Consider the following 24,951-nt stretch of genomic DNA (forward strand, 5'->3'; position numbering starts at 1 on the left):
ATATGCAACTAACTAATAAAACATGACTGTTTCCATTAATAATAAGTAAAAAAAAAAATAATGGATTTGAAGCCCAAACATAAAGGTCACCAGATTCAGTGAATTTTTTTTAAAAACCTAAAACTCTAGAGCAGGAGAAACCGATGAGGAGTGAGTGACTGACCGATTGACGAGGGAGATGAGGAGAGTGAAAACTTCGGAATAGAGGCTGGAACCCATCGCCTCCAGACACTCCAGAGCCGTGATCTTGGGTCCTGAGGAAACAGAAGTGCTAATGAACAGAGGTGTCCTCTGCAATGCCGGAAACGCGTGCAAGACCAAGCGGGAACTGGAAAGCTTCAGGAGTATGTTTAACGATCGGCCCATTTCAGATCACGAGGGGCACGGGCAGAGTGAATAAAGGTTTCCAACGCACCTGAGCCATCCCCGGACGCCAAGTCGTCTGGGCCCTGCCGGAAGGAGGTGGACCTCGGGAGGGAGCCCTTGTGCTGGTGCTTGAATATGGAGGAGGAGAGTTCCTCCAGACTGCAGCCCAGCAGGTAGGCCGCCTTTTGGGCCCATTCGTGGCGTGCAAACTGCTTTCGTCCGGCTGCAAACACAGCACCGGGCCTCCATCAGACCAGCACACTCCAAGACAGTGCAAGACTCAGGTAGCCAGCGGTTACCGGGTCCAAGGCCTCAGAGACCTGCCTGCCCGACATACTCTTCTGTCTGGCACTAACAGTCACTATAACCATGTTTGTATGTAAATATTTAACCTTACTGCCATGTTTTCCCCCATCATGTAATCCCAAACCTATGGTGATTTTGACCAAGCGACCGCATGCCTGAATTGCAAATCCAGTCATGTGTTGAATTTTTGGCACGGCTTAGAAGGGCACTTGTTTTTTCCCATGGCATCATGCCCCTGAACCCCTCCCCCCCAACCCGCACCTGTCCACGGCAGACCGAGATCAACCTCCAATTTTGTTTGCGTCCGCCGTGCCAGAGGTGGTGTCTAATTGCTGCATTAGAAGTCAAACGCGGGCAGGGAAACTGAGCCGGCATTCTGCACCAACTCCGTCCAAGGAACGTCGGGAGTTGGTACAGAAAACAGAAGCCAGCGTGTCGCTCTGGTCAAAACGGGTAATGGAGAAAACAGGCAGGAAGGAGCCGGCTTTAATTTTCACCGGACAGGAATGAAAGCGAAAAATCTCTAAAGAGCATCAAATGCTGTGCTTTACGGAAAACATTACGATGCCCCAGTACTGACGTGGGGCTGCCAGCTTTGGTATGAAGGCGTGTAATTGTAAGGGACAAAAAAAAATACCAACAACAGTGAAAGACGACAAAGGAAAACAATAAAAATGCTAATTACAGAAGGTCTGGTAATAACGATAAAGGAATTACTCAGGAAAGAGAAGAAAAATATAAGTATGTTTTTTTTACCTTCGTCTGCCTCTGCATTGTAACGGACAGCATGCAACATGCAAGTAAAAACAGAGATGTTAGGGATACAGAACTTCAATCTGCCAAATGGTATTACAGGACGGCAAAGGGAGGACAGGGACGCGGTCGCACGCACAACCGGACATCGCGCCCCGCAAAGGGCAGGTGAACCGAGTGCGCGGCAAATGGATGGGGGGGAGGCTTGTTCGTGTGCTCTGTCTGGGAGGTTCGTTCACATCACATTCGCAAAGATCTCAGAGTGGCCGCTTACTGGATGGTCTGACATTAAGCACACCACGTTATCTGTGCTCTCTCTCTCATATTTATGGTCTTTAGCTGCTATTAAACGGGGGTCTGGACAGGTATCTTGCAAATACCTGTTCTGTCTTTTTCCTCTCCAAGAGCTGACACAATGGAGAGGGGAAAAAAAACAAAGATCAATACTGCCCCCTACTGGTACAGCTGTATTTGCAACAACAATGGCAAATTTGTTTTGCACAGAAACTGCACGATTTAAACGCGTGTATTGTCGTAGCCTCAAATTAAATATTCAGCTCACAGCAGCCGCACACCAGGGTGGCAAACGTACGCAAATCACACAGAGTTCACAAACAGGGTAGACCGCTGAGGTGTTTTCGCTCCAGCGTAGCTCGCGTGGCGCCGGGTTGAGGATGATTCCGTAAACAGGTATTTCCCTTTGATTAAAGAGCTTTAATTGGCTGAGCTTCCCGCTGGAGGGAAAAAAAAAGGCCCAGATGAAGGGAAAGTGCATAGAGATGGGCCGCCAGACAGCATCACATGACGCCAAGACCAGTGGCAGGCCTCGTGCATGCTGATGTCCGCGATGCCGCCGCGGGAGCCTTTAAAGACCACAAGGTCAGAGTTTGGGGTTCAAAGACGTTCATGCATATAGAGGGCATGGAAAGCAACTGACGGCTTAAAAACAAGAAAAGTTCTTTACCGCATCCATCTATGTCGGAAACTGCCGGAAGGGCGACATTAGAGACTGTCATCACTGCGCTCCAATCGCTCCCCGCCCGGAAAAAAATGCGACCACCTTTTCCGCACTGCATGGTGCGTCAGGCACACAATGCATTCGTTGTTCCTTAATTACTTTTGTCCTGCTCTTGTTTGTGTCTTTGGGGTTGGATTTTTAATTAACTTTGGAATGAGGGTGTCAGTGTTAGAACACGGCTTGGATTCTCCTCCCATATTAATCAAACGCAGACGCCATGTGTATGCGACAGGAGCACAACAATGCATGACACGACACGCATCCCTCTCGGGTGATAGCGGACAACGGACGAGTTAGTCATTTTGGCATCGAGGAAACCACAAGCAGGAGTAATAAATGTCAATAAACATTAGCCTTACGTTCTGATAAATACGTTCAAATGAGAAGGTGTCACTGGGATGGTATAAACGCTATACAGTCAGTCATCATCTTGTGTGTACAGCTTTACAGTTAGACAGTTTACTGCACAGGAGCAGGGCAGGAACAAGAACCCACAAGCGCCTGGGGTGTGGAACATTACCTTTTGTGGCCCCTGCGGCCCCCAGGTGGTATATGGCCCCCAGGATGAGCCACACAGCCTTCTGCTCCTCAGACGAGATGCCCAGCACTTTCATAGCGGCCTGGAGCTTGGTAAACTGCTGGGCAGCCTTCTGCTTGTCCTCAGGCTGTGAATGGGGGTGTTAGGTGACCAGTTATGTGCCTGCACTTAACTAAAAATATCAGTACCCCTTCGCAGCATCTATTTGGACTAGCATTCCGCTTCCAAACTGTCCTGCCTCAGGAGATGTCATTTTTCTTAACATCCCAAGCATGTGGCACTCGGAGCAGAAACCCTCGTTCACACATGAACGGCCTGCCTGCTCGAGTGACACACCCTCTCGCATGGTGCGTGAAGGCAGATCAGATCAGATTCACTGGTATTCACGCTGGTGCAGCTCGCGGGAAATTACCTTGGACTGAGGCACGATTCCGAAGGCGCTGTTCTCGGCGAAGTGGTTGAAGTGCAGCTCCGTCCTGAGAGGGGAAAGGCGCAGAAAGTGTGTCACACGGCGGTTTGCAGGGTGATCCCTCAAAAGCACTGGGACCGTGGCCTTCACGGGCATCGCCAACACGGGCCTCCGCCACGACGACCGCCGTAAAACGACCCTGGCGGAATCGGCGCGGGAAGCTCGGCGCTGCGAAATACGACCCACGCGGGTGAAACATGGCACCCGGCTCGCTCAGCAGGCCCAGGCCGGGTTTCGTCTGGCTGCTCGTATCTTATTTTGGCAGGCCGGGGCGGAGCGGCCGGCCAAGCCCGTTTGGACGGGACACCACGGAGCTTGGGCCTGTGGCCCCATGTGACCGCCTGGCAGGTCTCACGCCCCACTTTTAGAGGCAAGGTCAGACGGGGCCAGGCGCGGCGTCCACACGCCAGCCGTCCTGCTTCGAAACAATGGACAAGGGCCTGCAAGGCTGACGAATCGCACAACGACCCGCAGAGATTCCTGCAGGCGCGATTTGCGATGGCGGCTCACCTGAGGGTGCTGTCTGCGCCCGCCATCATGTAGTAGAAGACGTTGAAGGTAGATTCTCCCTCAGGGCGTCTGGAGACGCGCAGCTTCTCCAGCAGCATGGTCTGCGAGCGGGAAACCGGGCAACAAAACATTGGCGCTCTATATCCTGCTGGCTGAAGGTGGACTTAAAGAGGCAGTTCATGCCAAAACTGAAAAAGATGTGTTTCAGAGAGGCTTTAGTGCTGTCTATCCATCTAGGTAGTTCTGCTGGGAGTTGCCTAGTTTTATAGGCTGTAGAAATGTCAGTCTTCGCTCAAATATAACGGGAGTGAATGGCATCCTTTATGTGGTGATTAAAGTGGCAGAAGAATACACTTGAAAAAAAAATCAACAGCAATGTCTCTTAACAGAAATCATGAGCCGGTTATTGAAGATAACCTGTGGATTTTGTACTCAGCAGTTTAAATGTGCACACTATTTGTTTCTACCAAGCTCCACACACCAACGGTGTCAGTGTGCATGAGGGGCACTCACACTCGCATCACAACAGAACAACCTAGATGGGGAGATAGCATTAAGCTCCTCTAAAACGTATCTTTTTCAGTTTTGGGGTGAACTGGTACTTTAACACTGTTAACACTGTGTACACTCCCAAGTGCTCCAGTGTACACTCCTGAGCAAAAAAAATATGAGCTAAACCCAAATTGCATAACATTAAGCACTGGCCCATTTTTTTGCCCAGGAGTGTATTTGGGCAGAGTATCGGGGTCTCCATGTCCGTGTGCCCAGCACATGCCCGACGGACGGAACAGCCCAAACCTGGATGGAGGCCGATGCCACCTGGCCGGCTTGGTCGAAGTCCAGGGAGACGATCTGGGAGAATCGGCTGGCGTTGGTATTCATGGAGGTGCCGCTGTTCCCGAAGGCCTCCAGGATGGTGTACACGGCCTGCCACTTCTCAGCTGCGGGGGCAGGGGGAGGAGCGTTAGAGGAGAAGAGCGCCTCGACCATCCGAGATGCTTAGAACTGCAGGTCAGACCCAGCAGGGCCTCCCCTCAAGTCCACCGCCCGGACAGATAACTTCCCGTCTCCAAACGATGCAGTTAATCAGCACTGTAGCACCAATTAGGCAAAAAAAAAAGCTAAACACGACTGAGGCTGTTTGATAAGCTAGGCTAATTAGGGGAAAGCGGAGCAGTTAGACCGAATGTAATCCATCAGGACTGCCCGGCGGCCTTCGATTGGCGGCCACCGCCTCCCCGTCCTTGTGGGTCCACGCCAGCCCTGTTTGCCCTGAAGTAACCATGGAAACCAGGGCAGGATACAGCAGGGTGGTCCTAAGCATTTGAGCTGAGCAAGCGAGAGGGAGCCTGGGTGAGACACCACGTCCGTGTGTGTGTGTGTGTGTGTGTGTGTATTAGGTTTATATTACATTGTGGGGACCAATGCAATCAAAAAAAATAAGAAGTCTTGTATTTTGTTTGGTTACTTGTGACTTGTGGCTAAGATTAAGTCCTATCTTTGTAAGGATAGTAAAAATATGAAAAGCAAGCATGTGTGAACATAGCAGTATAAGTTTCATCAACATCGATTTGTGATTGGTTATCACACTATTTCAGACAGCCAATGAACTGCATCGCCCCCTGTCTCCGGAAAGCCAGCAGGCTCCCAGCTCACCAGAGAAGATCTTGCCAGTGCTGCCGGCGATGGAGACCAAGTACTGCACCAGGTGCTGGGAGTTAGTGGTCTTGCCACTGCCACTCTTGCCCAGCAGCACGATGGACTGGTCCTGGCGCGTGGTCAGAAGGTTCCGGTAGGCTGTCTGGGCCACGGCATAGATGTGGGGGGCTGTGTCTTCCCTCCGACAGCCCTTGAACATGTGCATCACCTGTGTGTGTGTGTGTATGTGTATGGGGGGGGGGGTCACATTATCAACATGCCCATTTACCATGTGCATTACATCACCTTCTCTGATGGTGTCAGGGAGTCATCATGGTTTAGATTACAAACCACTGTAAGCAGTACTTTGCAAAAGCTAGCTTGCAGAAATAAAATTTGACCGGCCTTTATATAGTGTAATCTAATATGTTACAGTATAATCAAATTCTTACCAGTCTTGAACTACCCTGTTCAATCTTGGCAACGGAGACGGCACACAAATACACCAACGCTGGCTTTCATTTCAACTACAGTTCCGATGTTGGGCTTTTGCCGAAACTGTCAAATACCGTAAGCGGGCTGCAATATGCCCTCCTATTGGCTGTTCGGTTTAAGACATCGCAGTGGCATGTTTTGCCATGCAGACCATTTGAGCAAAATATAAGGGTCATCTGGGCTCATTCATGTCGGCCATCTTTACCAGTGACAGGATATTGACGCCCTTTTAAATTCACATCACGGTAAAGGCCCTATTGGCTGCTCACTGTTCATCACTTCATTACACTCCCATTGGGGGACAATTACTTCAGATGGATGACAGGTCTCCTGCACGCACAGACGCACAGACAGACACACACACACACACACAACTAAGCACCTACTGTACTTCAGTGTGTGCCTGCATGATCTTTGTGGCGTTATGGCTACAAATATTCTTCACAACATCCACAATTGCTTTCTTATCAACAAGATAAGTCAAACAATACCTCACCACTTCCTAAAGGGAAGAAGAAGTGGCTACCAGGCTGATCTGCTGTGAAAGTCAGCCTTTTCCGAACGGTTGATTCTGCTTCCATGCAATAGTATGGTAAGCTGTTATGTAAATGCTTCCACACTAAAGATTTGGGACATGTCCATTCCTCTACAGAAATAATCAGTGTAACTTAAATTTTATACTCTAACCATCCTACACTGCTAATGGTTCATCCTAACTATCTAAACAAATATCCAAGTTACACTTATATGTTGTATACTCAAAGTAGCCTACATTGTACTCCTGGGCAGGAGGGAGGTGCTACCTTCTCGGAGTAGATGGAGGGGGCGCTAACAGGGTTGATGACCACCATGCTGGGCCCAGCGTACGTGTGGATGAGGTTTCCTCCGTAGCGCTGCCGCAGCGAGTGCATGACACTCGACTCGTTCAGGTACTGGAGGGAGGCGAGGTTCTCTACACGGTCAAATGACGGGGGGTTTGCCTGTGAAGGGAGCGCAGGTCAAAGGTCAAATGCTGCCAATGAAGAGTGCCATAAAAGCTACGGAAAAGCAGTTCTGCAACCAAAATTAATCTGTTTAAATCACATGTGATGGGAAATCTACAGCCAGGGTCTCCAATATGTCTAAATATGCCATAATGATATTCTCTGTTCCGATCCCTGTGGCCAAGACAACACATTCCTGACATTTGTTTCCATGCGACCCCTGGCTCAAGCCCCACAATGCAATGCACCTTCCTCTGCTCCGCCAACCATGTGTGCATCTGACATTCTTCTAAAAAACAGGGTGGTGGACAGGTGCAAACAGCATCTGCTCGCCCTGGGAGGGGGCTCATCTCACACCAGTCTGGCCAGTCCAACAACTGAATAAACATCATGGATTTTGGAATCAGGGACTGCACCCTACGGGCCACGCTGACCAACCTTCTCCACGTCATCTTCATCCACGTCCAGTATCGTGCCGTCGTGCTCCAGTTTGACCTTCACCTTCCCCTCTGGCAGGCTGCCAGAATCCGTCTTCAGCAGAGTCGCTGACGAGACCACAGAACAGAGAAGTGAATGGCATAAATCAACCAAACAATGACTGATAGTTCCTAGTTGAACAGTTACGGTCCATTGGCGCACTATACAATTACAGTATTGTTTCTGCAAGTTAAAAGAGGAAATTTGTAACACTAAACCAACCAACCAGTACAAGTGATAAAAACTGATTTTGTAGCTGTATGTGAATTGTGAGGTCACATGATGTGGAGGGAGGCATCTGATAGGCTGGCTGCTGAGGATAATGATCGAATTTTGGGGTGCATGAGGTAGGACATAGGTGTGGGACCATTACCCAGGGAGAAGCCATCCTTGTGGACCAGCCACACCTTCTCCGAGCCATACCATGCCTGCTCTGCGGCAATCTGCTCCTCCGTCTTCACCTGGAGAGGAGTAAGAACCATCAAACGCCATGTCCACCGTTTGCGACAAGACCTCCGCGGTCTGGCCTTAATTTCACCACACCCTGTACTGCAATGAAATGCCCAGTAGGGGGAGCCAAACTGCTGGCGACTGTTGGGGGGTGGGTGGGGGAGGAGGTGTGGCAGGCCTTCCACGAAGAAATCGAAGCCCAGAGAGGGCAATTTCAATCGTGCCCTGTTTGCCGAACACTCTGCTCCCCCTTAGAGTCGCCCATCGGCATAATAGAGGGAAAGAAAACAGACAGGCAACAAAAAATAAAGGAGTAAAACTGAAAATCACAGAGCTAAAGCCCCTCCATCGGCCTCTGGAACAGGCAAGAAGGAAAACTAATAATTAAGAGGAAAACCATCTGCACAGTGTTGCTGCCTGCCACTCTAGGATGACAGAGGCACCGTATGCTAGGGGACATAGCTGACCGATTTCTGCAAAAGGCTGTTTTTTTTAACACTGCAGCACTATGTAAACAAAGTAAAAAAAAAAAAAAAAAAGGCTGAAATATTCAAATCTGAAAGCGAACCACTTGTTACCTAATGGCCTATGAAAATGTCAGTTTAATTTAAGCCACGAGTCAGCATCCCCAAATGACCCGAAGCAGAAAAGCGAGGCAGGAAGTCATTATACCAAATAGCCGAAGAACTCTCATCATTTCCTCCCTCTGCGTTATGCGAGTAGCACACGGTACGGATCAACGGAGGCCGCACTCTGAGGCAGGTAATCAGCTGCACTACAACAGCCATGTGCAGTGTGGGGGAGGTGTTAGGGGGCGGGACCCCACAAGACCCCACCCACATCCATACATGAACCGAGGTTAGACAAGGCCTGCTGCATTACTGGGAGGGCTATGAAAGTCACCAGTCGCAACAGCACAGATCACATCACCATCACACTGCAAAACAGGCCAACCGACGACGTCGATTCTATACGACGTTAATCAACGTTCACAATCTTCAACGTCATTTAGCAGAACACATTATGGCTCAGGCGGAGAGTTAAAACAGGAAGCAGTGAAGCAAACCTCTTTATGGAAATGGAAAAACGCATTTCCATTGTGGGATATGTGGGGGGGAAATGAGAGTGCAAGGACATGGGAAGTGAATGAGAACCAAAGCACCACTCCGGGACGTCGGAAAACGGGAGTGCTTCCACCGCTCTCATGATACCACTGTAACAACTGGCCCTTCACCAAGCTTCTAGCACATGCTAATTTGGGCTTCACGAAGGAATACAAAAGGCTGAATGAAAGACTGTCAAAAAAGCGTCCCGTTTTCCCTGTGAAAAGGTTTCCGTTTTATTCCGGGGTGGGTGGTTTTAGCATTCTACATGCACACAGTCCGTTTTAGGGTGGAGATATTTGGGGTGGGGCTGGGGGCACTCCACACACAAAAATAAAACACTGCATGTGACAAAGCACAGCAAAGGGATGGGTGGGGCAAGGGCAGGAAAATGGGCAGGGGGAGGTCAGTGGAAAACAACGCAGGCAGAACCGAGGCCAGACCTTGGGTTGGACGGCCACAGCGTGGGCCGTCTGAAGGACGGCCACGGGATCCTCATCCACCTGTCCCTGAAAGACGGCAGGAGGTGGGGGGGGAGGAATGTAAGAGTCAATATTTAACCCATAGAGACAGGGAGAAGCTGAGGGGCACGGAATAAATAACACGGAATAATGGATAACCATGCATTAAGAAGAGGACCCAGAACTATATCAACGCCACCAGCTGACATAACAAAATGAGGAAAAAGCCACTATGTAACAAAACGGCATCTTTTGTAAAGTGCATTTGCGTGCATGCATGGAGATACGTGGACAATCTCGAATTCCTGGAATAAAAGTAAGGCACAGAGGTCAACTTGTGTGGAAAGAACAAGTTTCTGTTAATTCCCGTTAGATTTTTAGGTGTTACTAACACAGCAGGGTTAATATAAAATTCAACCACAACTGTTAAGTGCTACATGCAAACATCCTTATATTTCGCCATGTAAATCAGAATCTAATGGCTTTACAGAAAAATCACTAGAACTATTAATTCATTGCCAAAGGACTGATTTAACTGGGTTTTGGAGATTTACTTTAAGCAAAAACACCAAACATTCCAAGGGCTAGGTTTAAGGATTTCTTGATCATACGTGATGCTAAGCAACATATCCATGACTAGCAAATACCTTAGCATTGACTCGTGTTCAGGGGACAGGAGAGAATATACAAACAGGAAGTGAGGTCAGCAGAGTGGGCATGTCAAGTCAGCCATAGGAAGTATAAAGTGACTAAATACTTAGAACCAGGAATATACTACTTGGTGTTCGCAAATCACCTTTGGCCCACAATAAGCGCCGAGGTGCACACCTCCAATCCCACAGGGAGGGCTGTGCCATGCAGTCTGTACACATTGACGTAGGTTTGTGTTCAGACTTACTGTATACAGGACAGAGGACAGCTCCTCTGTGTCCCCCCTCCCCCCCAATCTCCTAGCCTCCTTGTGCAGTCAATTTTAGTTGAACAGCAAAAATCATACAAGTCACTTATTACTCAGACTATAATGTATCGACATACGGGGTGGGAGGGACCACAACATGTAGGACACAAGCAGGATCTGACCAGTAAATGATAAAACTGATTGCCACACACACTCATCCTTGAGCCAGTTAATTGGGGAGCTTTCCATGAAAACACATCATACAATCACGGATTATGACAGGTGTTGGATTCAGAGAGGGAAAGGTAAGTGGTGGAGGTACAAGCATGTCAGCAAGAAAGAGAGGAAGACAGAGACAATGCAAGGGGAGGAGTTAGTTAAAGAAAACAGTCTTACACTCCAACATGACACACGTGAGCATACGGCGGTAAAGCCGTGGCAGGGGATGGCGAGTGGCTGGCCGGGCTGGGGTGGGGGATCCTGAGGCAGGTACGGTACCTGGGTGGGGGTGGGCCCATTGGCCACTGGCTCCACCTAGCCACACAGCAGCCACAGCAACGGCAGCAGCAGCAGAAAAGCAATGGGCAAGAGAAGAGAGGGAGAGATGAGAAAAAAACAGAGTGTGACGGAAAAGTCAAGAAACGGGAGGTGGCGGGTGAATGGCGAAATGTCAGGACACAAAAAGCCTGATGGGAGATGTGCTCCAGTCGCTATTGTGGAAGCAATGCCAGGTCAAATTGGAACAACATGCAACACTTGTTCAAAGAGACCTCTGCTGTGAAAGGCAGACAGTCACAGGAACACCGCATTTGTGACTGCTGAAGGTTGTTTTAGCTCCACAGGCAAATCGTGAAGCACAACTCTCTCACTGTCATATTTCCAAAAAAAAAAAACAGGGAAGACAGAAAACAATGATGAAAACATTAAAAGAGGCCTCAAAGAAAGCACTGCAAGAAAAGCCCATCAGAGAGAAGAAGGCAGGAGTTAATCAAAAAACCAGTCAAGCTGTAACATCCATCCACGGCTAGTTGGCACAGTAGCCTGCAGTCCTCATGGCGACCCACACGGGCCTTACGAATGCTGGATAAACAAGGACAGCCAAATACAAATCCTCAAGAATCTCTCCATCCATGCCTGGCTAACTGAGAAGAAAGACCACTAACTAGCCAAATAATAATGTGCGTTAAATAATTTTGCAATAATAAATAAGCCCACAGTTATTCACAAAGAGACCTTTTGGTTGCCAACAAAAGCATTGCCAATGGCAGCAGTGAAAAGATGCTTGTTATAAAGTATCTAATCATGTATTTATGCGGAGGTCCCTGGAAAGAATTAAAAAAAAAAAACCCTAGGTCACGGAAGGCTCCGAAATGAACATCACCCTCAAGCATTTGACTAGGTTATGCCAGACACTAAAATTTAATGACCCCTGTTGGTGTCGAGTGATCGCGGTAGGGTCGCCTTATGAAGACTACAGGCTCGTGTGACAGGTGGGCGCCTAACCTCTTCAGGACAAGTGTTAGCATGGCAGGGTAGCAAGGGCGTGAAGAGGAAGGAAGACGAAATGGAGGGAGAAGGTAAGATTAGAGAATTACAGGCACATTGAAGATCCTCTCCATTCGTCTTTGAGCTTCTTCAGTGGGGGTCAGCTGCACCACCTAGAGGTCAGATCATGGATGAAGGCCATTGCCAGCAAGCATGGAACAGTATACTCCAAAACTGTGCCATCAGGCAGTAGGCGGCATTCGATCGGGAATAGCTCCGATCATCACACTGCAAAGTGGAACGGCTCAATCCCACAATGGCCCAGACGATAATGCTCCCCTTCGTTTGCAAGTCAAAGCTACAGTGTGGCTCAGGCACCAGCAACTGCACACACACACACACACACACACACCTGTCTCGGTCAGAGCCCAGGCGAGGTATTGCCTTCACCTTCGAACAACCCCACAAACACACATACACACACAAACACACAAACCCCAGGTCAGACCAAACCATGTGCTTAGTTAGTAACATTTCCACACTGGAACACAATCACAATGCAAACTCACACCAGTGATGCCCATATGAGATTCAGCCAGCCAATGTTTTTCCATGGTCATTCACCAGGCTCCAATAAGGACAGCTAGTAAAGGCCATCAGAACCACAAACCCAAAACACATGCCTATGTACGAATGCCCACATACGTTCCACAGCTGCAAAATAGTTCCTTTCAAATATTTTATGTGAAGCAGCACAGGCTATGAAACTTCTTCTAAGTGTCTCGCTGCTGCAACTGCCAGCTCCCGTTGAACTCTCGTACATTCATGAGCTTCCTGATGACAAGAAAGCCTCATGGATCTCAACACCAAATACTAGCTGAAGAGCCACTCTGAATTCAATGAGGTGCACAGTGTGTAAACACCAGGGAGTTTGGTCAACGGGGAGGAGATTTCAGAGCCATCAGTACATGTCAGTCAAGAACCAGCACTGAACAATCAGACAACAGAAGGATCAGAACAAAAGCCTGTTTTGGGATGACCAGTCACTTTTAGCAGTGATTTATGTTAAACTGGGCACACATCACGGCAAAGGTATAGGAAGAAACTTCAAGAACCAGCATGCACGTGCAAACGTTAGACCTGTCAAGTACTGAGGACGCGTCAACTGCATGCATCACTGTGAGTGGCTTAGGATTTCACACCTGCTAAACCGTGCGTGTCTATCACACGTGGAAAACACACTGTACCTCAGGTTTCCTCAGGGATGAGGGTTTGAGAGCAGGTATGAATCCAGGTGGAGGTGAAAGGGGGCTTGGTTTGGCTGCCGGGACAAATCCAGCAGGAGGGGAAAGGGTGTTCACTTTGGGTGGAGGAACAAATCCACCAGGGGGCGTGAGGGGGTTCATTTTCGGTGGAGGAATGAATCCGACAGGAGGAGCAAAAGTGTTTGCTTTGGCAGGTGGATTGGGAGCCGACGATTTTGGGTTTAATCCAGCAGGAGAGGAGAGCACAGAGGATTTGGGAGCAGGTATGTAACCAGCAGGTGGGGTGTGGGGACAGGTTTGGGATGGAGGTAAAGCTTCAGTAGTGGAGGGCAATGGAGATTCATCTTTCTGAGCAGGAGGTGAGGCTAAACTTTCCTCGTCTTTCCCCTCCGGTAGCTTCTGGTCACCCAGCTTCTCTTCCACAAGCATAATTCGCGAACGTGGCCGGGGGTCCCTGCTCCGGCCACGGCCCATCAGATTAGTGAGACCAGCTGTGATGTCATCTTTCTCCTCCTTGTTGATAGTGTCATGCTTGAAGTTAAAAAATGGCTTTGCTATCACCTTAGGCACTGCCCCTGGCTTCGGGGGCCCTGCAGTGGCCTTAGCCGCAGATTCGTCCTCCTCGCTGGGCTGCGCCTTCTGTACCATCCGCCGGATCACCTTCCTGGGGCCCACACTCTGCTCCTCAGGGCCGTTCAGTGTGCCTTTGCTCCCACTGTCTCCATTGAGAATGGGAGGCTCCGGACTCTTAAAGCGCCCGGGTGCACCGGGTGGCTCGGTGCTCCGGAAGGACGGCCGGCCTCGGGGAAGCTCGGGGCTCTTTCGCTGCTCCTGCTGGGGCTCAGGGCTCTTGGCGCGCAGCAGCGCCCGAGCAGGATTCAGGCTGGGTACAGACTGGGACCGGCTGCTCATGCTGCCGTCACTGTTAGACTGCTAGGGCAGCAAGTCATGTGGGGGTGAACAGAGCTGACATTAGGCAACAGCAACATTCCCCATGAAACAACTGGAAAGAGACAGAGTTCTGGCTCTGCCTTTATGACAGACTCTCCCATGAGACCCAGACTCACGCATCATCTCCCCAAGCAGCTCAGCACCACTCAACGTGCCCCAGCTCTCAGACACGTTTAACCCAAACTATGCTACTGTACCATTATCCACTGGGCTGCATGTGTTAAATAGACCTCATTACCGCTGCTGTCACCTTGGAGCGCAGGTTCGGAACACAAGGCAGGGGGAATTGTGAACGGAGAGTGAGTGTGTGAATGAGAATAAGAGTCCCGGCAATCCCAACGTGCTGTTTAAAGACCATATTCCTACATCAAGGCTGCTTCTGCTTTTCTGGGCAGGCGTATGAATAACCTCTGCACTAGAAGAAATTAGCATCTTTGATTAGTCAACTGTAGTTCTAAGCAGGCTCTGCTGACAACTCGCATGGCAGTTTCTGTACAATGAGGAGAATTTCCATCAGGCAGAAAACTACTTGGCTTGCTTAAACATAAAGCCAACGAGACACGAAGAGCTATCCAGGCTATCGCCCCCAGCCACATGGGCCCAACTTCTGGTCATAGCCTGGAGACCAGTCTCAAGGAATTATACTGCCCACACTGATGAGATTAATGAGGCACGGGGTCTTTTCCCCAGTTGTATTAAACAAGGCTGTGATTGACAGCGTGCCATGATCCTACCAAACCTTAGACTTCTAATAGGATACTGGATCTGGGCCACCACTGCTGGTTTCATGCTGGTTTCATCCACCCAACCCAACCCCCCAAGGATGAGCAGGCCTGCAATTTCCAAGCCCAGTTCAAGAAAACCCAACTTCTTCAACTTTAGAGCAATTTCCTTCTGCAACAGACCTTCACCTCATTCTGCTTTAAGATTCCTTACTGTAATAATTATCCCAGCTTGAAATTAGGCTACTTAAAGCCAATACCTACTCCTCTCTGAAATCAAAGTGAGTGATGATAAATCAAAGAAAAACTGGGTGAGTTCCCATTTCCAGAAAACACTGTTGGGGTGGGGATTGGGTCCCGGTGGGTCCACTTCAATAAACAGAAATTCCTACACAGTTAGCCTCTCAAATGAATTTCTTTTCGGCATGCCTGGTTGTGCTAATTCAGAGCCAGGAATCAACATCCCCACCCTCCTCCCACCCCCTCCTTCCCAACACACATACCAAAACACCTGTTAAACAAATAAGACTTCCGAAACCTGTAATCATTTTCAAAGGCAATTAGGCAGCTATTACAGAGATGCCACACAGCACCGTTCCCGGCTTTTGTTGTGCAATTATGCGTAACTATCCATGACACCGCGGTCCCCTGGCAGGGAAATAATCGCAAGGCTCCCATTCATTCCTGTCATTCTACTTCGTTTGGCAAGAAGTCAGCCTCGGTACCAGTCCTAACCCAAACTGGAAACTCACATCCGTGCAGTTTGATTCAGCTAAAATTTCAGACACATTCAAACATCGTGACCAAAAGTACCCTAAACCCAACCACACGCTGGGTGCCAGGCACTGACTATTGGAAACTTACATTCTCTTTGGAATTCTTGAGGCCTGGCTTGGTCTCGTCTTTGACCTATAGGGGTCAAAGTGGAGAGGGTCTCGGGTTAAACCCGGGTACCAGTGGACAGGAGGTTAGCATGCAGTAACACTCTGGGGGGGAGGGGATTCATGCACATTCCCATCTGCAAGCTAGAAGCTGAATCAACCTGGCGACGGGAAGCAGGGGGGGACCATATATCTGGAGAACACCAAGCAGCATCAAGTGTTGTCAGAATCAGGGTAATGTCACCACCACCCCCCCAAAAAAAACAGCAGGAGTTGCCACATTCACACCCATCTATGACCACCCATACACAAACATCAAGCTTCATAAAAGATACATAAGTTACATAAGTGCTTGTGAAAAGTCTATTATTACACATCAAGCCGTTACTGAGAAAGACATGGGTGACATAAGACAGCTGCTGTGCATCAACATTTCTTCAGTCTGTATGCTCTCCATGGTTCTAAGCGGGCCTTCCCAGGACCGATCGGTCACTGGAGGAGATACACAGCTAGGGATTACACAGCACGGGGGGAGGGGGGGTATGGCTACAAAATGGCAATCAGCACTCCGAAGCCGAAGCTGCACTGTGAACAGGAGATGGGGGGTGTTAAGCATGCCTGCACGCAGACACATGCAGACACACGCAGACACACGCGTATGCACGCAGACACACATGGCACCTTGAACAACACTTCCCTTTTGCTCCCAGAAGGAGAAGCGCGATGAGAACGCCATGATGCCGGGTCTCCTGTCATGGGCTGGGAAGGAGATGGAAGACAAGGCGGAGGGGCAGGGAGGAGGACGCGCAGCTGATCACGGACTGATGGACGGATGGGGTGACGGGGAGCTTCTGGCTCGAGGGCCTAAACGGGCAGGCCAGTAGGACCACACAACGCCACAGGAGGGGTGAAATGGACAAGTCTGAGGTATAAAGAGAAGTGGAGAGTGGGGTTGGTGGGTCACAGCAAGGTTAGGACATGAGGACACTGGTCCACTCTTATCATCCAGCTGAAAGCGGAAAGTGACCGTGACCAGGTGACAGCCACTGACATGGAAAATACACTCTAAGAGTGTACATACACTCTTTAAGGGGCTTGACATCAACCATCATAAGAATGAGAGGAAGCCAGTGACAGCCAGTGAAAGTCCATGTGGACATGCAGCTGAGGGCGCGACAGCCAGTATCGCTGCCAGACCGATTTAGCCGTTCCCCTGATAACAGAGTGGATGAGAAGCAGGCTCCTGGGGGGGGGGCACTCCCAAAAAAAGCAGAGCTGTGCCCTCTGGTGGGGTTTTGATTAACATCACGTCTAAAGAACCTCCGCCACACATCCAGACAGGGACTGCTGAAGTTGAAGCTATGTTGTCCCCCCCCCCCAACCATCCCCCCCCCGAGGACATGACGACATCACAGGAGGCGAGTGCCCAGCTGCCGAAAGTGTGACGCTGGAGAGGAAGGCTGCCACCCCTCATAAAGCCTCACTATAGGACTGTGACCGCACTAAAATGACTCACCCCCGAATCGACTGGATAAACAATTATTAATACCTAATCGCTATCCATTAAGATGACATTACAACAAGCCCAGTTTGTCCGGTTTGACCACACAGAGGTTACCATGGTTATGCAGCTGGGTACACAGCCCAGGCTTGGGTGACAAACATGCACTAATTCCTTATAGCATGTCAGACTTGGCACCAACACACCCTGAAGTACCCGCTGAAGCTCTCTCATTTTATTTCCTGTTCTCTCACCTGAATCGTTCACTTTCATTCCCCACTGTCCTCCTTCTTAAAACTCCATTCCCTCCCCCAAATAAAGTCCCTATTCCTCCCTCCCTTTCCCTTGTCATGTGACTCTGCACCCATATCTCGGGAGCATTTATCGGTCTCTAGAAAGATGCGGGAGACCGGGAGATGCTGGTCCAGTGACTGCAGGTCGAGCTAATGGCAGCCAGCCACGCTTGGGCAGACATGGACCATGATCATATTGAACGGAGCTGAACGGCAGGAAACACTACAGCGGGAAAACAGGCGGCAGGGCCATTTAAGGCCGGAAAGCGTTAGTCACAGTGCCCGCTAGAGTCTCACCTCATTTCGACAGCAGACCCACCCTTGTGAACAGGGGACAGCAGGCCAGCACGCACAAAGCTCACTACCGACCTCCCTTGGGTCGACACAGATGCACGGGCAAACCGCCGGGTAAGAAACGCTCACCCCAGTGGTGCGCAACACACAAAATGCATAACACAATCAATGATCACAGTGGCAGCCCGTAGTCAGATTCAAACAGACACGTTCCTGTCTCTGGTGCGACCTGCGACTCTTTCAAACCTGCAGATGTCGAAACTCTGCGCTTTCACTTCCGCTTCTGGTGGAAACAGACTCGAGTCTTTTCCAAAACACACACGGTCGGCGAAAGTTTTGCAGCTTTCCGCTAATCGGGGGCGCGGACAGAACCCAACCCGAAAGATCGTACTTCACTGCCCCCCAACATCCCCGCAAAACTACACCCTGGAGAGCCTCACCACCACACAACAAAGTTACAGAAACGACAGCCTACCGTGGTAAATTAAACGGCGGGTTCATACCCCCCAACTTAACACTTTCCTCTCCAGCTACAAACTGACTGAGCAAAATGGCAGCTGGGCTCAACTCAGCACCTCCCCCACACCTTCCCCAGCGTCAGCCCTAAAAATAGAGGCAGGCAGAGCGGGCATGCGGCGAGGCAGCCTCCCTGCCCCCGGCCGGGGCAGCGTGCAGCGGGCCGGACCTGCGCGGGCGCCTGCCTGTTCTCTGCTCCAGTATTCCAGCGTCACTGGCGAAGGATGGAGGAGTAGAGATCCGTCACCTCGCGTTGCCTCCCGTCCCGGGATCACACCTCCGGCTATGCGCCCTTACCGCAGCAAGCGAAGGAGTTCTGGGGTCAGGCCAGGGTAGGGGCCAGCGGCGAATGACAGGAAAGAAGAAGAGACAGACAGAGCGGGAGAGCGAGAGAGAGAGAGAAAGAGCGAGAGAGAGAGAGAGCTCACATCACACACACCAATGCGGGGTCCCGTCTGAAGAGGGTCGGGAAAGGTGATAGGCCGTCGGGCTGTTGTTATTCCTGACGCTGCACCGAGGGGGGTTGAGGGCAGCTGCAGGGGGATGGGGGGGGGGGGTTAAAAATAGGTGCTATACACCAGCGCAGGCACCGCTGCCACCTCCCGGAATTAGGAGCTCCGTGTCTGCAGTTGCCCCCGTCCTTCAGCCGGCAAGCCGACGCGACAGGAGACGTACGCTGGCTGGCGTTCCTGCCTGCACGCCCGTGCGTGTCAGACTCTGATAGTGCAACCAGCACCGCAGTTACTGTGCACCTCGAACCCGAACAGCCAAGAGAGGTCAGAGAAGCTGAGAGACAAGGCAGAGAGGTGAGGGAGGAAATGACAGCGACGGCGAGCTTCCCCCGCACTCCGGCCGAGTTCCTCGTGACGCGAAGGAAGTGCGCAGCGAGGCATCGCCCGTCTCTGCAGCAAGACTCGACTCCGGAACGAAAGGCGAAGGTGCAGGGGGGCAGGACGCTAAAGACATTCAAAACTACGACCGATAACGAGCTGCCGAGATCACAGCCTTCGTCCAGAAGCAAAAATCTAACCTTTTAGAGACAGGGGAACAGATTAATTACCATTTCAGGTTCTAATGATCTACGCAAATGAGACTTTGCGTATAAGTGAGCAAAGGCCTGAGTGGATTTCAAGCTAAAACCACAGAGATTGACAGCCGGGCCCTGGGCTTATACCTACCAAGTAACACCGAACTGGAAGCTGCGAGTCTTTTATGTGCAAACACAGCGCTCCGCCAGGCACGGTCTGCTTACACTATTATAAAAATACAGCCAAGACAGGCAAGGGCAATTTTATACAAGTGTCTCTGCGCCATCAGTGCAAGGCCTTAGCTGAGAACTTTTACATCGAGCTCAATGTATCACAAAAAAAAATAAAAAATGGGGGGAGGAGTGTAAACTTTGCGCTCCCCCACCCTCCCCCACCCTCATCAGACCTGCTCGCTGTAGTATCCAATAAGCTGGTCAGAGTTGGATATTTGAGATCCAGAAAGCAAAAATCCAGACGTTTCAACCGACTAGGTGAATATAAAAAGTCACAGTCGGAGTACTCAGCTGGTTGGTCTGGATTTTTACTTTCTAGACCTCAAATGTGCACCTGTGAAGCTGCCCACCCTTAGGGAGCCCCTGGCTTCCGCAGCTGTCTGTCCAGGCCGCCGTGAAAGGCAGGGGCCACGGCATGCGGGTGTTTCACAACACCTATGTAGTAAACCAGCAGGGCAGACAGAAGAGTGACTGGAACACAGTGACTCAGCATAGCCGAGGGTCAAAAACACCATCCTCCCCCAATACCACACAAAGCTTAATTAATGGAGTTCCAGGAATTAGCAGAGTTTTCACCTTAAAAAATCCCATTATGAGACAAGAAATCCCTTTCACTCCTTCCTTCATTTCTCAAAAAACCGTGCCAAAAACAAACCTGGTCTATTTGTCGCAATACCCCTCATACACCACAAGGGGACACTGTGCATTCTTTCCCAAGTTCATTCAGGCATCCACTGACGCATTCACTTGCTTAAATGCACCACATGGGGGTGCTCAAAGCCTTGAAATACCTCTTTGTTCAGTGTTTACATAATATAACACAGTACCAGACAATACGTCTAAGCCGGTCTTTCTGTCTCTTGAAATGAAACAGGGCAGCAAAAAAATGGACAAAAGATATTATCAAATCAGCAAGTCGCAATACTTATTCCAAGTAGAAGAATGTAAATTTTTATGTAAATGATAAAAAAAGCAACTGACTCACACGTCACGTGAAATTGCATTATGGGAAACCAAAACAGACTGGAATTGTTTTGTTCTCTGAGGAGTAACACAGGGGACAGGCGAAGGCCTTGAGTCCACCTCTACATCTGCAGCACGCTGAGCACGTGCGACCCAGCAGTCCCAAGCACCCAACAGATGCCCAGGTGAACCTCATACTGCTTCTTAACGTGTCAGAAAAATCCAGCTGAACCGCAGCAGAATTCCGCAGGGGGGTAAAAAGCACGGCCTCTCGTTGACCTAAAGGCCAGCGTTTCTGCCGTGTTTTTTTAAGCATCCTATAATTAAGCTGCGTTACAAAGGGTTTAACAGACGTCACACAGTGACCTTGAGGACTCATCTACTGCTACTGCACAGCTTACAAATTCACACACCCATGCAAGTGGTTATTTAACTGAAACAGGCCTGGGCATCTGGGACCATCAGCCCCCCAGCCATGTCACTGGGACGTGTGTGGTCCTGCAGAGTTTTGTTACTGTACTCCCAGCCTACCTGAATACTTAAAAAACCTGAAATGCAACATTATCTGCATGATCAGTTAAATAGGGTCTGCTTTGCCTTTGTGACAGCAGAGACTTCTTCCTTAGGCTAATCCATAGGTGCACCCTGTTCCCCAGCAGGGATGTTGTTTCATTAGTCTGCTCTATAGATTTTATTATATGCAGCTTACATTTCAAGTCAGCTGTAACCAGGTTCTGCTTTGCCTGTTAGCAATTCTGGATGCTAAACGGTCAGAATAACGCTAGTGCTTAAACTCAGCATCCAGCATACAATTCAGAAGAGAGGTGCTTGTTTACTCAGTGTATTAGAGACTAATTTCCAAGAATTCCCAGCATTGGACAGCAGAAGGAGGACACAACAGGACAGAAAAGTTGGCACAGATGATACAGGAGTGGGCATGCCTGGCCAGGCCTGTCGAGGCAGGCCGCAATACCACTGTGCCTCACACGGACTGATATGCCTGAGTAGGCGTGGCCTCATGATCCAGGGATGGGCCGCCAGGCTGGGTGCGGGGTTACTAGCCGTGCCCTCTTTCAGCCGCAGTTTTCCTCAGGACCGCTGGGTACTTTGTCAGCGGGAGGAGCCTAGGCAGGGAGATACCCCGGCAGGAACGAACACGTACGCACACGTCATGCAGCCTAAGTAAGACGATTAAGCCTGATCCCAGACGCGGCCGTGACACAATGCGGCTCTGTGCGCCTGCCAGGGCGATGGTGCCAGCCTGCCCACCCGCCCGCCCCTGAGCCCAGCCTCACACGCTACGCACTGCTGACTGCAGGCTAATGGCGCCCTCTAACTGCTACTGACTGCCATGTCAAGCCAGGGGCTTTATACAGAGTAAGGACCAGGGGTCCCACCTGCATCAGCAGCTGGTAAAAGAACAGACAAGACACAGGAGGGGGCAGCTCCTGGTCTCCCCATGCCACGCGATCCGCCCACCAGCCCTGATCAAAGAGGAACGCTTCCACCCTGCCTCTGACGTCACCCATCCCCAGGTCGGTGCCAGGAGTCAGCAGGAGCTGTCAGGCTTGATCAGCGAAACTGTCGGCAAGGGCGACGCTGCGGAAACACGTATAAACACAGAAACACAGCATGCCCACCCCCCTTATGCAGGACTGGGGGGGGGGGGGGGTCTATTCTTAGCTCTGACGAGAATTACATCAGAGTGCCTGTGTCACCAAAAGAGAGAAGAGCAGGGGGGATGCGCAGACAGAGAGGAGAGAGAGCTGGGGGATGCGCAGACAGAGAGGAGAGAGAGCTGGGGGATGCGCAGACAGAGAGGAGAGAGAGCAGGGGGATGCGCAGACAGAGAGGAGAGAGAGCAGGGGGATGCGCAGACAGAGAGGAGAGAAAGAGCAGGGGGATGCGCAGACAGAGAGGAGAGAAAGAGCAGGGGGATGCGCAGACAGAGGAGAGAAAGAGCAGGGGGATGCGCAGACAGAGAGGAGAGAGAGCAGGGGGATGCGCAGACAGAGCAGAGAAAGAGCAGGGGGATGCGCAGACAGAGAGGAGAGAGAGCAGGGGGATGCGCAGACAGAGAGGAGAGAGAGCAGGGGGATGCGCAGACAGAGAGCAGAGAAAGAGCAGGGGGATGCGCAGACAGAGAGCAGAGAAAGAGCAGGGGGATGCGCAGACAGAGAGGAGAGAGAGCAGGGGGATGCGCAGACAGAGAGGAGAGAGAGCAGGGGGATGCGCAGACAGAGAGCAGAGAAAGAGCAGGGAGATGCTCATGGGTGGAAACAGAAACGTCGGGGTGTGAGTCGTCGGCCAGGAGCATGCAGAAGCCACACATGGCCAGCAGAGGGAGGCAGTCAAACTGAGGGAGGAACTGAAACTAGGGAGAGGGCTGCCTTACCAATTATCAGCACTGCCACTCAGCTACAGACTGACATCTGGGGAAGTTCTTCACACGCCGAGGGGAGGTCTCTACCACCACCCCCATGTTCACCGCGGCCGTGTGCTCTCACGGTCGGTCTGTGACACTTGAGTCAGTAACCGGCGCCGAGTAAACAGACGCGGCAGCATGGCCCTCCGGACATCCGCCAGCCGTAATGCACATGGGTCAAAGGCTAGCGTTTAGTCAGGTGACGAGAAGGTGGGGTGAGGCGAGGCTCAGGCTGACCTTTCACCCCCGCCAGCGGATCGAAGGTCCTCAATAAATCAGTCAAGTGACACAAGGCTGTAAAACCGCCACCGGATGAGTTACTGTCTGCCGTCCGCAGACATCAGCAACAGAGCTCAATCCCCACTGACAGCCACTCCCTCGGTGAGGTCCACATCGATCTCCGGCTGACGGACTCCATCGACCGGGCTCGGGATTCCCGATGCAATGGGGCCGCCGCCTCCTCCGCCGGTCTCGTACTGCATGACCCAGCGCGTGACGCAGAGCTGATGTTTACAGAACTGTCAGGCTGAAAGGAGCACTGCTCAATCAAAGGCATCTGAGTAAGAGGAGAGCGAATGATGTCGCTTGGTGTGCAGGCAGCGACCAGCCCAGCTGCCGGATAAACCTGATTTCAACTGTATAAACCAGTAAAAAGCCTCTCTGGATGAGAGCCTAAGGTAATTAGCCAAATATAATGGTCTGCTTGAATACATCCACCAGCTGAACTACCCTCCATCCTATTTTCAGGGTCGCATTCATGAAATTTCCCCCCACATAAACTCTGTATTTTATTTTTACTTCCACATTAACCACCTTCACACGTAATTTAGCAGAGTGCTGAGGCTGACTATCAAGCCAGAACAGTGCATATCCATCTGTATCCTGTGGGCTTGGACCCCATCCCTGGCAGCTTACTGCACACGACACACACACACACACACACACACACACACACACACACACACACACACACACACACACACACACACACACACACACACACACACACACACACACACACACACACACACACACACACACTACAGAAAAGCCAGAGATGAGAAGCCTACGCTGTATTTCTCTGGAATGCAAAAGGATTCTGGGTGCCTGTCCGTGGACTTCATATTTAGCACTGGACTGACCACATGCAAATAGGTCTTCAGCCGACCTTAATAAAAAGGGCAGGCTTCCCACAACACCGTGCAGAATAACCCGCTCTGCCAGTGTCCCGCCATGACCTGGGCTAAATACCGGTGGCTGAGACGACAAAGTGCAGGCAAGTAGCATGTCAGCTTGGGGGCAACTGGGGGGCAAATGGGCACAGATGGGAGGGCATATGGATATGTAAAGAGGTACATGGATATGGACGGGTAAGCTGGTGGAACAAGCAGGGACAGGGTGTCCAACCACGGAGGAGGGGGGTCGTCTGAGGTCCTACAGATTCGATATATATGTCGGGCGGGGCTACAGTAGGCGGGGCTAATGTGCCTGCTTTAACCCAATGGAAACCAGCAGAGTAGTCAACAGAAGATGATTGACAGCACAAAATAATCCAACCTACCGTAACTCAACACCCCATTTCTCTGATCTCTGATCTTTTACTATGTAACAAAACAACCCATTAGCCAGCAAACCAGGCTCACCTGTGCTAATGACATTAAAGTAAATGATGTCAATATCAAATCGGCACAGGATGTAGACATTACTGAAAAAAACCTAATTCAAACAACAAAAAACAGGCACAAGTGTTATATTAATGATGTTCTCAAACTAAAATGAACTTTAATATATTCTTATAGGCCTACAGCTAATAACATGTTAATTACCAAATGTTATGGCTACAGAAGACAGTGGCTCATCCCAGTAGCTGCCATTTACACCAATAAAGACTGATGGTGTCTTACACTCTCAGCTCATACACTGAAGATG

The 24,951-nt window shown here is 50.5% G+C and overlaps 1 protein-coding gene across 12 annotated transcripts in view; it reads right to left on the reverse strand.

Moving 5' to 3' along the window:
• The window catches only part of myo18ab (myosin XVIIIA b), an 88,383-nt gene that overhangs the window by 43,468 nt on the left and 19,964 nt on the right, over positions 1 to 24,951 (reverse strand). For 2 of the 12 annotated variants that reach the window (XM_072701535.1, XM_072701534.1), the window contains exons 1-17: positions 18,543 to 18,752; positions 16,466 to 16,691; positions 15,753 to 15,796; positions 13,198 to 14,148; positions 12,061 to 12,123; positions 10,862 to 10,999; positions 9,550 to 9,615; positions 7,927 to 8,014; positions 7,515 to 7,621; positions 6,897 to 7,073; positions 5,617 to 5,827; positions 4,759 to 4,901; positions 3,961 to 4,061; positions 3,394 to 3,457; positions 2,964 to 3,108; positions 416 to 589; positions 164 to 254 (exon numbers count right to left, since the gene is read on the reverse strand). In XM_072701535.1, the coding sequence (XP_072557636.1) occupies positions 164 to 254; positions 416 to 589; positions 2,964 to 3,108; positions 3,394 to 3,457; positions 3,961 to 4,061; positions 4,759 to 4,901; positions 5,617 to 5,827; positions 6,897 to 7,073; positions 7,515 to 7,621; positions 7,927 to 8,014; positions 9,550 to 9,615; positions 10,862 to 10,999; positions 12,061 to 12,123; positions 13,198 to 14,148; positions 15,753 to 15,796; positions 16,466 to 16,505 (2,603 nt within the window). In that variant the 5' untranslated portion in view covers positions 16,506 to 16,691; positions 18,543 to 18,752. Of the gene's footprint in view, positions 1 to 163; positions 255 to 415; positions 590 to 2,963; positions 3,109 to 3,393; positions 3,458 to 3,960; positions 4,062 to 4,758; positions 4,902 to 5,616; positions 5,828 to 6,896; positions 7,074 to 7,514; positions 7,622 to 7,926; positions 8,015 to 9,549; positions 9,616 to 10,861; positions 11,000 to 12,060; positions 12,124 to 13,197; positions 14,149 to 15,752; positions 15,797 to 16,465; positions 16,692 to 18,542; positions 18,760 to 24,951 lie in introns of those variants that run through there. The other 10 variants (XM_072701531.1, XM_072701526.1, XM_072701525.1 and 7 more) reach the window with 9 other exon arrangements.

Source organism: Paramormyrops kingsleyae, chromosome 17 (genome assembly GCF_048594095.1).
Source record: "Paramormyrops kingsleyae isolate MSU_618 chromosome 17, PKINGS_0.4, whole genome shotgun sequence".
Taxonomy (NCBI): domain Eukaryota; kingdom Metazoa; phylum Chordata; class Actinopteri; order Osteoglossiformes; family Mormyridae; genus Paramormyrops; species Paramormyrops kingsleyae.